Source organism: Anomaloglossus baeobatrachus, chromosome 3 (genome assembly GCF_048569485.1).
Source record: "Anomaloglossus baeobatrachus isolate aAnoBae1 chromosome 3, aAnoBae1.hap1, whole genome shotgun sequence".
NCBI lineage: Eukaryota > Metazoa > Chordata > Amphibia > Anura > Aromobatidae > Anomaloglossus > Anomaloglossus baeobatrachus.
Window position 1 is genome coordinate 383,766,927 of NC_134355.1, and position 15,285 is coordinate 383,782,211.

Here is a 15,285-nt window from a genome sequence, read left to right on the forward strand (position 1 = left end):
GTCTCGGACAGAGATGCATTGAGAGCTTGTGACGACACTACTGACTTCCGGCCAGTGAGAAGTCAAAATCACAAGATGCCGAGAGACCGGAGCGGCGTCAGTAAAAGGTGAAGATGCTAGAAGGTGACTATATGTCATGAGGTTGATGGCATACATTTTAAGCACCATTCCAGTGCTGGAAAAAAAAAACCCCGCTGGAGTGGTGTTTTCAAATAAGTTTTGGAGGCACATCCTTGGGGAGATCTATGTTCGGACCATAGATATTAACAGCTAATTTACATACTAGGAAAAATGTGGATTCCAATTGAATATGACATCAGTTAGAATATATATGGACAACCAATGAATAAAAAGGTACAATCTTTATTCACACCCAAAGTTATAAAACCATTTAAAAACAACAACAATAATGCATATAATATGATGCAATAATAATCCCCAGGGAATTACAATAAAGACCTGCGCAGGTAAAGACAAATCGTAATACTCCTATGATCAATTGGTTTCAACACTTAGGTGACATGTAATACAGTGATAAATGGGCATGCACCACAAACACATATGTATACAGATGAGAATATGCGCTCAAGCACATCAATACGTGCTGGTTGGATAACACATCTAAAATAGACCACAATGCTGACTGATTGATTAAATAAGATGTTGGAACAATATTGAATAATATAGCCCAGTAATTGGATTGTAATAAATGCTATTCACACTACAAAGGGTTAAGCCAATAGACTGCTGTACCGTGATGAGGGGTGTAAAAACCTGTTCAACCAAAATGTCCAATAAATGGACTTATAGCATGAAAAATGCAGTACACACTGGTGACAATTAGTCAAAAAGCACCCAATTTAGTCATACAACCGGCATTCACAATAAGCATGATGACCAGCCGGGGAGGAGAGGCAAGGGGCCGGACGGTCCACTGTGCCGCTAAGTGGTGGAAAAGACCCTGGCGATGGACCATGGATGGGTGGTTTATCCCCAGGGTCTTTTCCACCTCGAAGATTTTTCTAACACTTCATCTATTGTATAGAGGTAATGCTCAGGTTTCCACTTCTTGTCACCAGTGTGTACTGCCTACCCATCTGCTCTTCTGCAGTGGGGCACATTTCATGTTACACTCCACATGTTGGCTATTTGATCAGGTTTTTACACCCCTCATCATGGTAAAGCAGGAAGATAATATTTTTGGCATGGTGTACGTCCCTTACGGTCCTTATCTTATCCTTACATATGTCTAGGGGCTTTTTAATATATGTAAGTGTAGAACATGCAAAGTCATGCTGTGTGTATTAAATGCCAATTTTAGAGATATTATCTATGAGATAATGTCTTGCAATGTGCCAATACTACAGGAATATGCCATCCCCCAAGAAAAAGCTTGGTGCTTTGGTCAGGAATAATAGGTTTGATTTTACAACTACTAAAAAGGCCTTCCACTATGAGACTATGTGCATGAAATCACTTCTGAAATTTTCGTCAGTAAAGTTTGGAAGTGTCAAAATTTTGTGAAAATCTGTCTAGTTCATGGGTCTCAAACACTCGGCCCCCGGGCTGCTTCGTGCGGCCCCCAGGCTCGTGCCCCTGTTCACTATGGCGGCAGGTGCAGGGGCCGCAGCCACTGTCAGCGATTTATGTCAGATGATTGTGTTGCCGGCGCTGTGCTCTCAGACTTAAAACGCACTGCGCTCTCGTGCCGGCAATACAATCATCTGACATAAATCACTGACAGTGACACTGCACCTGCCGCGATAGTGAACAGGGGCATGGGCCTGGGGGCCGCACGAAGCAGAGATGAGGCAGCCGAGGGAACGCGGGACAGGTGAGAAGAATGGTGTTTTTTTGGTTTGTGTGTGTGTGTGTATATGTGAAGGACGGCACATTAACCCCTTAGCGACCTATGACATACTGGGTAAGTCATGGCTCCCTGGTACTTAAGTACCCATGACATACCCAGTACGTCATGGCGAGATCGCGCCCCCGGAGGCTGCGATCGGTGTGCAAATACCTTAGATTCGGGGAGGAGGGGACCTCAGGAGGGGTGGTGTCTCCTCCCCGGACCTACGGAGGCTGTGATTGGCTGACGAACGCCGCTCAGCCAATCACAGCCACTGTAATGTTTCAACCATTGAAAATGGCTAAAACATTGAAATCCAGCCATGGTCAGTGCAGCTGTAGCACCGATCATTGGCTGGAGCTGGGTGACCTCTGTTTCACCTGCCCCCAGCTCTGATTGGAAAGACCGTTCTTGTGATCGATCTGTCCAATCACTGTGGATCTGGGACTGGAGACCGCCCCCTCAGCTTCACTCCGGCGTCTGTGGAAGGTGAGGGGAGTGATCGGTAAGTTATAGCCACTGCCCACTTTAAGCCGCCACTACACTGCCACTGCCCCCTCCACCCATTACTACAGGATGGGGACAAAGTGCACACATTACTATGGGATGGGGATAAGGCTGGGGACATTACTATAGGATTGGGACATTACTATAGGATTGGGACATTACAAGGATGGGCCCATTATTACTGTAGAATGGGGACAAGGCTGGGGTCATTACTATAGGATGGGAACAAGGTGAGCACATTATATAGGATTGGGTCTAGGATGGGGCACAGTACTACAGGATGGGGACATTACTACAAGGGGACAAGGATGGGAAACATTACTATAGAATAGGGATAATGCTTGGGACATTACTATAGGATGGGGACAAGGCTGGTTACATTACTATAGGATGGGGACAAGGTTGGCACATTACTATAGATTGGGCACATTACTATAGAATGGGGACATTACTATAGGATAGGACAGTACTATAGGATGGGGACATTGCTACAAGGGGACAAGGATGGGGAACATTACTATAAGATGGGGGACAAGGATGGACACATTACTATAGATTGGGGACATTACTATAGGATGGGGACAAGGATGAACACATTAGTACAGGATGGGCACATTACGATAAGATGGGGACAAGGATGGGTACATTACTATAGGATGGGGATAAGGCTGGGCACATTACTATAACATGGGGAACAAGGATGAGGCACATTACTACAAGATGGGGAACATTACTTTAGGTTGGGGACAAAGATGAGCACATTACTGTGGGATGGGGACTAGGATGGGCACAATACTACAAGGGGACAAGGATGAGCTTATTCCGACAAGATGGGGAACATTACTAAAAGATGCTGGTCAAAATTTCTATATAGTGCTGATTGTAAGACTATTAGTTACAGGAAAGGAATAAAATATTTATTTATATATATATATATATATATATATATATATATATATATATATATATATATATTTAAACAAAGAATGTGCACGTTTGCTATAAGTGAAAATGTTCAAAATCAGTGATCCCAAGGTCTGTAAAATAAAATATATATTATATATGGTACCAATAAAAATGTCACTTTGTCCTGCAAAGAATGCGGCCCCTCAAATTCTTTTTTTTCCTCTGTGCGGCCCATACACCCAGCAGAGTTTGAGACCCCTGGTCTAGTTTTTCTACAGTATACAAATACAAAAGCTATTGTCAAACTTACCCGGTCTTTCTGACAACCTAATATCATCAACGTCTACCTTCTGAACATGAGGAGGGTATTCTTTCCTTTGCAATTAAAAAAATAAATAAATAAAAACAAAATAAATAAATCATGCTTGAAAAAAATAAAAGCAAGCACACATAGAAAAAGTAAAAAGGTAAGAGGGTCACTTCTTACACAACTGAAAAGAAATATTCACAGGGAAAGAATAGCCTCATGCTTTAACTTTCATGACCACCACTTACCTTTCCCGTCTTTCCAGACTGCTTAAAATGTAAAAGAGAAAAAACAGCGTAAGATACGTATCCTTGCAGTCTAGTACCTAAAAGGTATATTACTCCTGATAAACGTTTGGATGGATGAACAGGTGACATTGTAACTTTCCTGCATTTGCAAAACCCTGGTCATGTGCCAAACAAAAAAAAAAAAACCCTGAAAAATCTAGGGCAAACTTTAGATTGTGTGCCAAACGTTTTCTCTAGATGTCACCGCTACAAATATGTGGAGTACTTTGATCCATATCTGCATCTTTTCACACTGTTATTTCTTCTGTTAAAAGTATACGAAGGGAAAAAGCTCTTATCACACAGAGGACTCATTTGTAATAAAAAAAAAGGACACATTTGGACACATATTTAGTAATTGGATGGCGCGGTATAGAATAGCGCAGGCAAAAAGACCTGGGTTATACTCACAAGACCATTAATAATCCATTCGAAAGCATCCAACATCAATTCATTGTCAAAAAAGTTGTGCAGACAGCCTTTTTGGCTATTAAAAAAAAAATATTTCAGTTGGATCTTTTTTTTTTTGTTTTAAAACAGTGATGACTATGGAAAACGGATCAGTTAGTCATTGGTTTTCTTCCATCTGAAACCAATCTAGTAAGCAAAATGGACTGGTAAACATCTTCCACACACTTCAATGTTAAAAAAAAACGGTTCCACCTACAATCAGTTTGTTTTTAAAAAAAAACAGACAAAAAAAGTTGTGTCTGCAAGAGTTTTGCTTGATCCGTTCTAATGCATGAATACTAGACATGGAAACAGCAGAAGAAGGATAGTTTGGTCTGCTATCTTCAGGAGCGCAGCGCTCCTGTGCCCCCAGCTTCCTCTTTGTCAAGGGGTGATGTGCTTCTGAGGCGTTACACTTTTGTGTGTTTCTAATTCTGCTGTATGAGGCAGCATTGTGTCGGCAGCAATGGAGGATCAAAGGGACATAAATTAGTAGGATCCAGCGATCCGATCAGCTTTAGAGCAGTGCCTGCATGTCTATAGCAAAGAGCCTGGAAGCATTTTACATACACTTTTTCAAAAGATACTAACCCAGGCAACAGCAGTAACAGAATTAAAAATAAAATCCATTCTTGAGAATGGAGAGTATTTTTAACAAGAGATATGAAATGGGAAAAATTTCAATGTGCACTCAGCAATGTTACCAATATACTGTATGATGAGAAAACGCTCTTAACGCTAATGTGGACAGAAGAGAAAAGTCGTCTATGGATTCATCTACAGCAGTGGTTCCTGAACTCCAGTCCTCATGGCCCCAACACATCATGTTTTTAGGATACCTTGATGATGCCATCACCTGTTCAGTGCTAATGAAATCCTGAACACATGAACTGTTAGGGGCTCTGTGGACTGGAGTTTGGGAACCACTGATCTAAAGTATGAGCTGGGAGCTATTCACACTCTTCAAACTGCAGAAGGAAAAAAGCCTAAAACAGTGTTCATATATGTTATGTTCCTGATACGGTTTTGCCATGATTTTCTGAAAATGAGGCAGAATTGCTGCATTTTTAAAGTGTTTTGAGAGAATTGTTTAAAGTAAATGCTTTGCATTGCAGGAACGCAACTTACAGAGGTTGTCCACTACTTTAACACTGGTGGCCACGCCTTAGGATAGGTCATCAATGTTAGAGACCCAGCACCCACACTGATCAGCTGTTCTCAGAGCCCACGATGGCAGCAAGTGGATGGAAACGCTCAGTTCCAGAGCTGTTCGTGTTCTGATAGCGGCGGCAGGGTACTACACATTCGCCTCATATTGATTTGAATAGGAGGCGGATGTGTACCATCAAGCCACTATCAGAAGACTGAGCAGCTCTGGAGCTGAGCATTTCAGGCCCCTGCTGCTGGTACTGAGAGCGTCTGATCGGCAGGGGTGAGGTGTATGGGACCTCAGCTGATAAGACATTGATTACCTATCCTATGGGCTGGTTCACACTAAGCGACAGCGACAACGAGGTCGCTGTTACGTCACCATTTTCTGTGACGTAACAGCGACCTTGTAAGTCGCTGTTATGATCGCTGCTTAGCTGTCAAATACAGCAGCCGACGCAGCGATCATAACCGCGAGAGCAGGGAGCCGCGCACACTGCTTAGCACTGGCTCCTTGCTCTCCTAGCTACAGTACACATCGGGTTAATTAACCCGATGTGTACTGCAGCTACATGTGCAGAGAGCCGGAGCCGGCAGCACAGGCAACGTGAGAGCTGCGGAGGCTGGTAACTAAGGTAAATATCGGGTAACCACCTTGGTTACCCGATGTTTACCCTGGTTACAGCATACCGCAGCTGCCAGATGCCGGCTCCTGCTCCCTGCTCGCTTCATTTCGTCGCTCTCTCGCTGTCACACACAGCGATCTGTGTGTCACAGCGGGAGAGCGCCTTTGAAGAAAACGAACCAGGGCTGTGTGTAACGAGCAGCGATCTTGCAGCAGGGGCCAGATTGCTGCTCAGTGTCACACACAGCGAGATCGCTAATGAGGTCACTGCTGCGTCACAAAAACCGTGCCGTAGCTGCGATTTCGGTAGCGATCTCGCTATGTGTGAAGCACCCCTAAGGATAGGCCTTCAATGTTAAAGTAGTGGACAACCTGTTTAAGAGTATGTTAACACTTTTTGATGAGCTTTGTTCTGTAAAGCAGGCTAAGATTAAGAAGACATACTGTAAATTACATGCACTTTTGGTGCGTTCCTAATCCATTTTGATATCAATAGGGAAAACTGTAGTAACTACACTTAAAGAAGTGACACTTAAGGTTAAAGAAGGGAATTTTGTTTACTTACCGTAAATTCCTTTTCTTCTAGCTCCAATTGGGAGACCCAGACAATTGGGGTGTATAGCTACTGCCTCCGGAGGCCGCACAAAGTACTACACTTAAAAGTGTAAGGCCCCTCCCCTTCTGGCTATACACCCCCCCGTGGGAGCACGGGTCCTTCAGTTTTAGTGCAAAAGCAAGAAGGAGGAAAGCCAATAACTGTTTCAAAAACAAATTCAATCCGATAAACAATATCGGAGAACGTAAGTTATTAACATGAACAACATGTGCACCCGAAAAACAAATACCCTCAGAAAAACAGGGCGGGTGCTGGGTCTCCCAATTGGAGCTAGAAGAAAAGGAATTTACGGTAAGTAAACAAAATTCCCTTCTTTTTCGCTCCTAATTGGGAGACCCAGACAATTGGGACGTCCAAAAGCAATCCCTGGGTGGGTAAAATAATACCTCGCGATCGGGCTGTCAGGCAGCCCTTCCTTACAGGTGGGCCACCGCCGCCTGCAGGACTTGACTACCTAGGCTGGCATCCGCCGAAGCGTAGGTATGCACCTGATAATGCTTGGTGAAAGTGTGCAGACTCGACCAGGTAGCCGCCTGGCACACCTGCTGAGCCGTAGCCTGGTGCCGTAATGCCCAGGACGCACCCACGGCTCTGGTAGAATGGGCCTTCAGTCCAGAAGGAGTCGGAAGCCCAGCAGAACGGTAGGCGTGAAGAATTGGTTCCTTGATCCACCGCGCAAGGGTGGATTTGGAAGCTTGCGACCCTTTATGCGTCCAGGATAAAGAGTGCATCCGAACGGCGCAGAGACGCCGTGCGGGAAATGTAGATCCTGAGTGCTCTCACCAGGTCCAACAGATGTAAACCCTTTTCAAATTGGTGAACTGGATGCGGACACAAAGATGGTAAAGTGATATCCTGATTGAGATGAAAGGAAGATACCACCTTGGGAAGAAACTCTGGAATTGGACGCAGTACTACCTTGTCTTGGTGAAACACCAGGAAGGGAGATTTGCAAGATAACGCCGCCAGCTCTGACACTCTCCGAAGAGACGTGACCGCCACCAGAAAAGCCACTTTCTGTGAAAGCCGAGAAAAGGAAATCTCCTTCATAAGCTCGAAAGGTGGCTTCTGGAGAGCAATCAGAACCTTGTTCAGATCCCAGGGTTCCAATGGCCGCTTGTAAGGGGGAATGATATGACAAACCCCTTGCAGGAACGTGCGTACCTTAGGAAGTCGCGCCAGGCGCTTCTGAAAGAATACGGATAGCGCAGAAACTTGTCCTTTAAGGGAGCTAAGCGACAAACCTTTTTCCAACCCAGACTGCAGGAAGGAAAGAAAAATAGGCAATGCAAATGGCCAGGGAGAAACTCCCTGAGCAGAGCACCAAGATAAGAATATCTTCCACGTTCTGTGGTAGATCTTGGCGGAGGATGGTTTCCTAGCCTGTCTCATGGTGGCAACAACATCATGAGATAAACCTGAGGTCCCTAGGACCCAGGACTCAATGGCCACACAGTCAGGTTCAGGGCCGCAGAATTCAGATGGAAAAACGGCCCTTGAGACAGCAAGTCTGGACGGCCTGGTAGCGCCCACGGTTGTCCTACCGTGAGATGCCACAGATCCGGGTACCACGACCTCCTTGGCCAGTCTGGAGCGACGAGAATGGCGCAACGGCAGTCGGACCTGATTTTGCGGATCACTCTGGGCAATAATGCCAGAGGTGGGAACACATAAGGTAGTCGGAACTGCGACCAATCCTGAACTAAGGCGTCTGCCGCCAGAGCTCGGTGATCGTGAGACCGTGCCATGAAAACCGGGACCTTGTTGTTGTGCCGTGACGCCATCAGGTCGACGTCCGGCATCCCCCAGCGGCGACAGATCTCCTGAAACACGTCTGGGTGAAGGGACCATTCCCCTGCGTCCATGCTCTGGCGACTGAGAAAATCTGCTTCCCAGTTTTCCACGCCTGGGATGTGAACTGCGGATATGGTGGATGCTGTGTTTTCCACCCACGTCAGAATCCGCCGGACTTCTTGAAAGGCTTGTCGACTGCGTGTTCCCCCTTGGTGGTTGATGTACGCCACCGCTGTGGAATTGTCCGACTGAATCCGGATCTGCTTGCCCTCCAGCCACTGTTGGAAGGCTCGCAGAGCAAGATAGACTGCTCTGATTTCCAGAACATTGATCTGAAGGGTGGACTCTCTCTGAGTCCACGTACCCTGAGCCCTGTGGTGAAGAAACACTGCTCCCCACCCTGATAGGCTCGCATCTGTCGTGACCACCGCCCAGGATGGGGGTAGGAACGACTTTCCCTTTGACAATGAGGTGGGAAGAAGCCACCATCGGAGAGAGTCCTTGGTTGCCTGAGAGAGGGAGACATCCCTGTCGAGGGACGTCGACTTCCCGTCCCATTGGCGGAGAATGTCCCATTGTAGAGGGCGCAGATGAAACTGCGCGAAAGGGACTGCTTCCATTGCTGCCACCATCTTCCCTAGGAAATGCATGAGGCGCCTCAAGGAGTGGGACTGGTTCTGCAGGAGAGATTGCACCCCCGTCTGCAGAGCGCACTGCTTGTCCAGTGGAAGCTTCACTATCGCTGAGAGAGTATGAAACTCCATGCCAAGATATGTTAGTGATTGGGTCGGGGTTAGATTTGACTTTGAAAAGTTGATAATCCACCCGAAACTCTGGAGAGTCTTCAGTGCCACGTTCAGACTGTGTTGGCATGCCTCTTGAGAGGGTGCCTTTATAAGTAGATCGTCCAAATACGGGATCACGGAATGACCCTGCGAGTGCAGGACAGCTACTACTGCTGCCATGACCTTGGTGAAGACCCGAGGGGCTGTTGCCAGCCCGAAAGGTAACGCTACGAACTGCAGGTGTTCGCTTTCTAGAACGAAGCGTAGAAAATGCTGATGCTCTGGCGCAATCGGCACGTGAAGATAAGCATCCTTGATGTCTATTGATGCTAAGAAATCTCCTTGAGACATTGAGGCTATGACGGAGCGGAGAGATTCCATCCGGAACCTCCTGGTTTTTACGTGTTTGTTGAGCAACTTTAGATCCAGGACGGGCCGAAAGGACCCGTCCTTCTTTGGCACCACAAACAGATTGGAGTAAAAACCGTGACCTTGTTCCTGAAGAGGAATGGAAGTCACCACTCCTTCCGCCTTTAGAGCGGCCACCGCCTGCAGCAGAGCATCGGCTCGGTCGGGCGGTGGGGAAGTTCTGAAGAAACGAGTTGGAGGACGAGAGCTGAACTCTATCCTGTACCCGTGAGACAGAATGTCCCTCACCCAACGGTCTTTGACCTGTGACAGCCAAATGCCGCCAAAGCGGGAGAGCCTGCCACCGACCGAGGATGCGGAGAGAGGAGGCGGAGAGTCATGAGGAAGCCGTCTTGGTAACGGTTCTTCCTGCTGTCTTTTTTGGGCGTGACTGCGTCCGCCAAGAATCTGAACCTCTCTGATCCTTTTGAGTCCTTTTGGACGAGGAGAATTGGGACCTGCCTGAGCCTCGAAAGGACCGAAAACCAGACTGACCCCTCCTTTGTTGGGGCTTGTTTTGTCTGTGTTGAGGTAAGGATGAGTCCTTACCCTTGGAGTGTTTAATGATTTCATCCAAACGCTCCCCAAACAATCGGTCACGAGAAAAGGGCAAACTGGTTAAGCACTTCTTGGAAGCAGAATCTGCTTTCCATTCTCTCAACCACAGGGCCCTGCGCAAAACCACGGAGTTGGCTGACGCCACCGCCGTACGGCTCGTAGAGTCCAGGACAGCATTAATCGCGTAAGACGCGAATGAAGACATTTGAGAGGTCAATGGTGCCTCCTGCGGGGCAGAAGTACGTGTGACCGAGTCGACTTGTATAAGCCCAGCTGAAATAGCTTGGAGTGCCCATACGGCTGCGAAAGCTGGCGCCAACGACGCTCCAATAGCTTCATAGATGGATTTCAGCCAGAGCTCCATCTGCCTGTCAGTGGCATCTTTAAGTGCCGCTCCATCTTCTACTGCAACTAAGGATCTAGCTGCAAGCCTGGAGATTGGAGGGTCCACCTTGGGACACTGGGTCCAACCCTTGACCACGTCAGGGGGAAAAGGATAGCGTGTATCTTTAAGCCGTTTAGAAAACCGCTTCTCAGGATAAGCGTGGTGTTTCTGGATTGCATCTCTAAAGTCAGCGTGGTCCAGAAAAGTGCTTAATTTACGCTTGGGGTATCTGAAATGGAATTTCTCCTGCTGTGAAGCTGCCTCCTCCTCAGTAGGAGCTGGCGGAGAAATATCTAACATCCTATTGATGGACGCTATAAGATCATTCACTATGGCGTCACCATCCGGTGTATCCAGATTGAGAGCGGACCCAGGATCAGAATCTTGATCAGTTACATCCGCCTCATCACCCATAGATTCGTCCCGCTGGGATCCTGACCAGTGAGACGAAGTTGAGGGCCCCTCATAACGAGCCCGCTTAGGTTGTCTGGGACAGTCGTCCGAGTCAGAATCGTCACCCTGGGGTGCATGTGACACCCCCGGAGCTTGGAAGTGTTCCAGCTGAGGAGGACCAGGGAGCAATGATGCCTCCATGGTCTGAGTTACTGGTCTAGACTGCAATGTTTCAAGAATCTTTGACATGGTCATAGACAATCTGTCAGCAAAAGCTGCAAACTCCGTTCCTGTCACCTGGACAGCATTCACAGGTGGTACACCCTGGGTCACGTCCAGCAGAGGCCCCGGCTGTGCAAGTTGCACAGGGGCCGAGCACTGCACACAATGGGGGTCAGTGGAACCTGCCGGTAGAGCAGCCGCACATGCGGTACAGGCAGCATATAATGTCTGTGCCTTGGCACCCTTGCGTTTAGCGGACGACATGCTGTTGCCTCCTTGTAATCTAGGAGGGTATATAGCCGAGAATCACCAGCGACCGTACAGTACAAAGTATTTGCAAACACAAAATACTCAGTATACAAACGGCACAAGTGGGGGTGAGCCCTTGAGGGCTGCTTACCGCCCGCTGAACAGCGGGTATGAGGCCGTAGAATCCCGTGTCTGGGTCTCCCCGTCTCCCCTCTGCAGCTCAGCGTGCAGGCAGGAATGGCTGCCGGCGTTCTGTGAAGAGGGGCGGACCGTGGGCGTGCCACAAACAAAGAGCGGGAAACTGCATCCTACTGTGCCTGGTGTGAGGGCTGGAGTATGTAAAAAAGACTCCAGCCCTCAGCGCTGATGCTCTGTACAGCGTCCCGCCCTCCTCCTGACTGGCAGGTGCGGAGGCGGGAACGAACGAACTAGGCCGCAAAAGCCGGGGACTGTAGTAATAAGCGCGGCCGTGATGTATGCACGGCCAGCGCGGAAGTCCCCGGCGCACCACACGTCCCAGCCGCGTCGCAGTCCCAGCGGCCGGCGCGACCGTTCTCCCCGAGTCTACCCACTCAGCTAAGCTGAAGTGAGGAAATGGCACAAGCGCAGCAGCGCTTTTGTCCCCGGCGCACTAACACACCCAGCAATGCTGCGGTGTGCGCGCGTATGCACGGGGACACAGAGTACCTTGACGGAGCAGGGCCATGTCCCTGACGATACTCAGCTCCAAATCCAGCGGCTTCTCCAGGGGCTGCGGATGGAGCACGGTCTCTGTGCCTGGAGACCGGTAAAATCCCACTTCGCCCAGAGCCCTAATGGGGATGGGGAAGGAATCAGCATGTGGGCTCCAGCCTCCGTACCCGCAATGGGTACCTCAACCTTAACAAGCACCACCGACAGAAAGTGGGGTGAGAAGGGAGCATGCTGGGGACCCTTGTATGGGTCCTCTTTTCTTCCATCCGACATAGTCAGCAGCTGCTGCTGACTAAACAGTGGAGCTATGCGTGCGTGTCTGACCTCCTTCGCACAAAGCAAAAAACTGAAGGACCCGTGCTCCCACGGGGGGGTGTATAGCCAGAAGGGGAGGGGCCTTACACTTTTAAGTGTAGTACTTTGTGCGGCCTCCGGAGGCAGTAGCTATACACCCCAATTGTCTGGGTCTCCCAATTAGGAGCGAAAAAGAAAAAAATATAAAAGTTACAGATCAAAAAAGAAGCAATTTTTCTATAAAAAAAAATGAATAAATAAATGAACAAACATCAAACTTGCTGTGTGAACAAGCCCTAATGGTTGAAGACCACTAGATAGAGTAGGCAAAGGCTTTATAAACTATTCAGAAAGAACATGGCTTTTATACAAGATACAAAGACTTCCACACAATGGTGGAACAAGAAGTAGAGCTTTATATTCTGATACTTCAGGTGGGAGAGGTCCCAAATCCATGGTCAGTAATATATGTAACCAATGTGGGCTCATTTCACACCATAGAGATTTTATCCTCCACCACATAACAAGTGACCTTTCTACAAGAGGCCGATATATATTAATAAATATCTATATATCTACATCTATCTATATATGTATATATACACATATATATATATACACACACACACACACACACACACACACACACACACACACACACACACACACACACAGTACAGACCAAACGTTTGGACACACCTCATTCAGAGAGTTTTCTTTATTTTCATGACTCTTAAAATTGTAGATGCACATTGAAGGCATCAAAACTATGAATTAACACATGTGGAGTGAAAAACTTAAAGTGTGAAACAATTGAAAATATGTCATATTCTAGGTTCTTCAAAGTAGCCACAAAGTATCTTTGATTACTACTTTGCACACTCTTGGTGTTCTTTTGATGAGCTTCAAGAGGTAGTCACTGGAAATGGTCTTCATTTCACAGGTGTGCCCTGTCAGGTTTAATAAGTGGGATTTTTTTCTTAGGACCATCAGTTGTGTTGTGCAGAAGTCTGGTGGATACACAGCTGATAGTCCTACTGAATAGACTGTTAGAATTTGTATTATGGCAAGAAAAAAGCAGCTAAGTAAAGAAAAATGAGTGGCCATCATTACTTTAAGAAATGATGGTCAGTCAGTTCAAAAAATTGGGAAAACTTTCAAAGTGTTCCCAAGTGCAGTGGCAAAAACCATCAAACGCTACAAAGAAACTGGCTCACATGAGGACCGCCCCAGGAAAGGAAGACCAAGAGTCACATCTGCTGCGGAGGATAAGTTTATCTGAGTTACCAGCCTCAGAAATCGCAGGTTAACAGCATCTTAGATTAGAGACCAGGTCAATGCCACACAGAGTTCTAGCAGCAGACACATCTCTAGAACAACTGTTAAGAGGAGACTTTGTGCAGCAGGCCTTCATGGTAAAATAGCTGCTAGGAAACCACTGCTAAGGACAGGCAACAAGCAGAAGAGACTTGTTTGGGCTAAAGAACACAAGGAATGGCCATTAGACCAGTGGAAATCTGTACTTTGGTCTGAGGAGTCCAAATTTGAGATCTTTGGATCCAACCACCGTGTCTTTGTGCGACGCAGAAAAGGTGAACGGATGGACGCTACATGCCTGGTTCACACCGTGAAGCATGGCGGAGCAGGTGTGATGGTGCTTTGCTGGTGACACTGTTGGGGATTTATTCAAAATTGAAGGCATACTGAACCAGCATGGCTACCACAGCATCTTGCAGCGGCATGCTATTCCATCCGGTTTGCGTTTAGCTGGACCATCATTTATTTTTCAACAGGACAATGACTCCAAAACACACCTCCAGGCTGTGTAAGGGCTATTTGACTAAGAAGGAGAGTAATGGGGTGCTACGCCAGATGACCTGGCCTCCACAGTCACCAGACCTGAACCCAATCGAGATGGTTTGGGGTGAGCTGGACCGCAGAGTGAGGGCAAAAGGGCCAACAAGTGCTAAGCACCTCTGGGAACTCCTTCAAGACTGTTGGAAAACCATTTCCGGTGACTACCTCTCGAAGCTCATCAAGAGAATGCCAAGAGTGTGCAAAGTAGTAATCAAAGCAAAAGGTGGCTACTTTGAAGAACCTATAATATAAGACATATTTTCAGTTGTTTCACACTTTTTTGTTAAGTATTTCATTCCACAGGTGTTAATTCCTAGTTTTGATGCCTTCAATGTGAATCTACAATTTTGCAGAGAAAAATGAAAATGTGTCTAAGGCTGCGTGATCACGATCAGTGTTTGCAGCGTTTTGGATGTAGCGTGTTTTCGCTGCGTCTAAAACACTGCTTTCCGTGCCGCAGTATGTCAATTGTTTGCTGCGGATTTGCATGCGTCCTCCATAGGGAGAACACAAGCGAGAGACCGCAGCGCAATGAACCCTGATCTTGAGTACAAGCAGCTGCGGTCTCCTGCGGAGGAGACTCGCAGCCCTGCAGGTCAGGACCCTCTGCATCCAGGACGGAGTGAGTCCTGATTGTGTGCACATACCCTTAAGCTGGGTTTACACACTGCAACATCGCAAAGGACATCGCTGTAACGTCACCGGTTTGGTGACGCAATAGCGACCTCCCTAAGTCTCTGCTAAGTCTCTGGTGAGCGTTCAAACAGGCAAACCTGGCCAACAACTCAACAGCGATCCGGACCTGCAGAGCGACCTAGCTGGTTGTTGGGGACGTTGATAAGCAGCCTTTTGAAAGGGAAGTTGCTAACAAAGTCGCTGCAAAGTCTTCACACACTGAAACTTCATGCTGCACAGCGGGAAACAAAGGACCTAGGAATGGTCCTGAACGAT

General features: G+C 47.4%; 1 protein-coding gene across 3 annotated transcripts in view; it reads right to left on the reverse strand.

Moving 5' to 3' along the window:
- The window catches only part of SENP6 (SUMO specific peptidase 6), a 213,981-nt gene that overhangs the window by 137,015 nt on the left and 61,681 nt on the right, over positions 1–15,285 (reverse strand). The window contains exons 6-7 of one of the 3 annotated variants that reach the window (XM_075340189.1): positions 3,818–3,835; positions 3,573–3,637 (exon numbers count right to left, since the gene is read on the reverse strand). In XM_075340189.1, the coding sequence (XP_075196304.1) occupies positions 3,573–3,637; positions 3,818–3,835 (83 nt within the window). Of the gene's footprint in view, positions 1–3,572; positions 3,638–3,817; positions 3,839–15,285 lie in introns of all 3 variants that reach the window. The other 2 variants (XM_075340188.1, XM_075340190.1) reach the window with 2 other exon arrangements.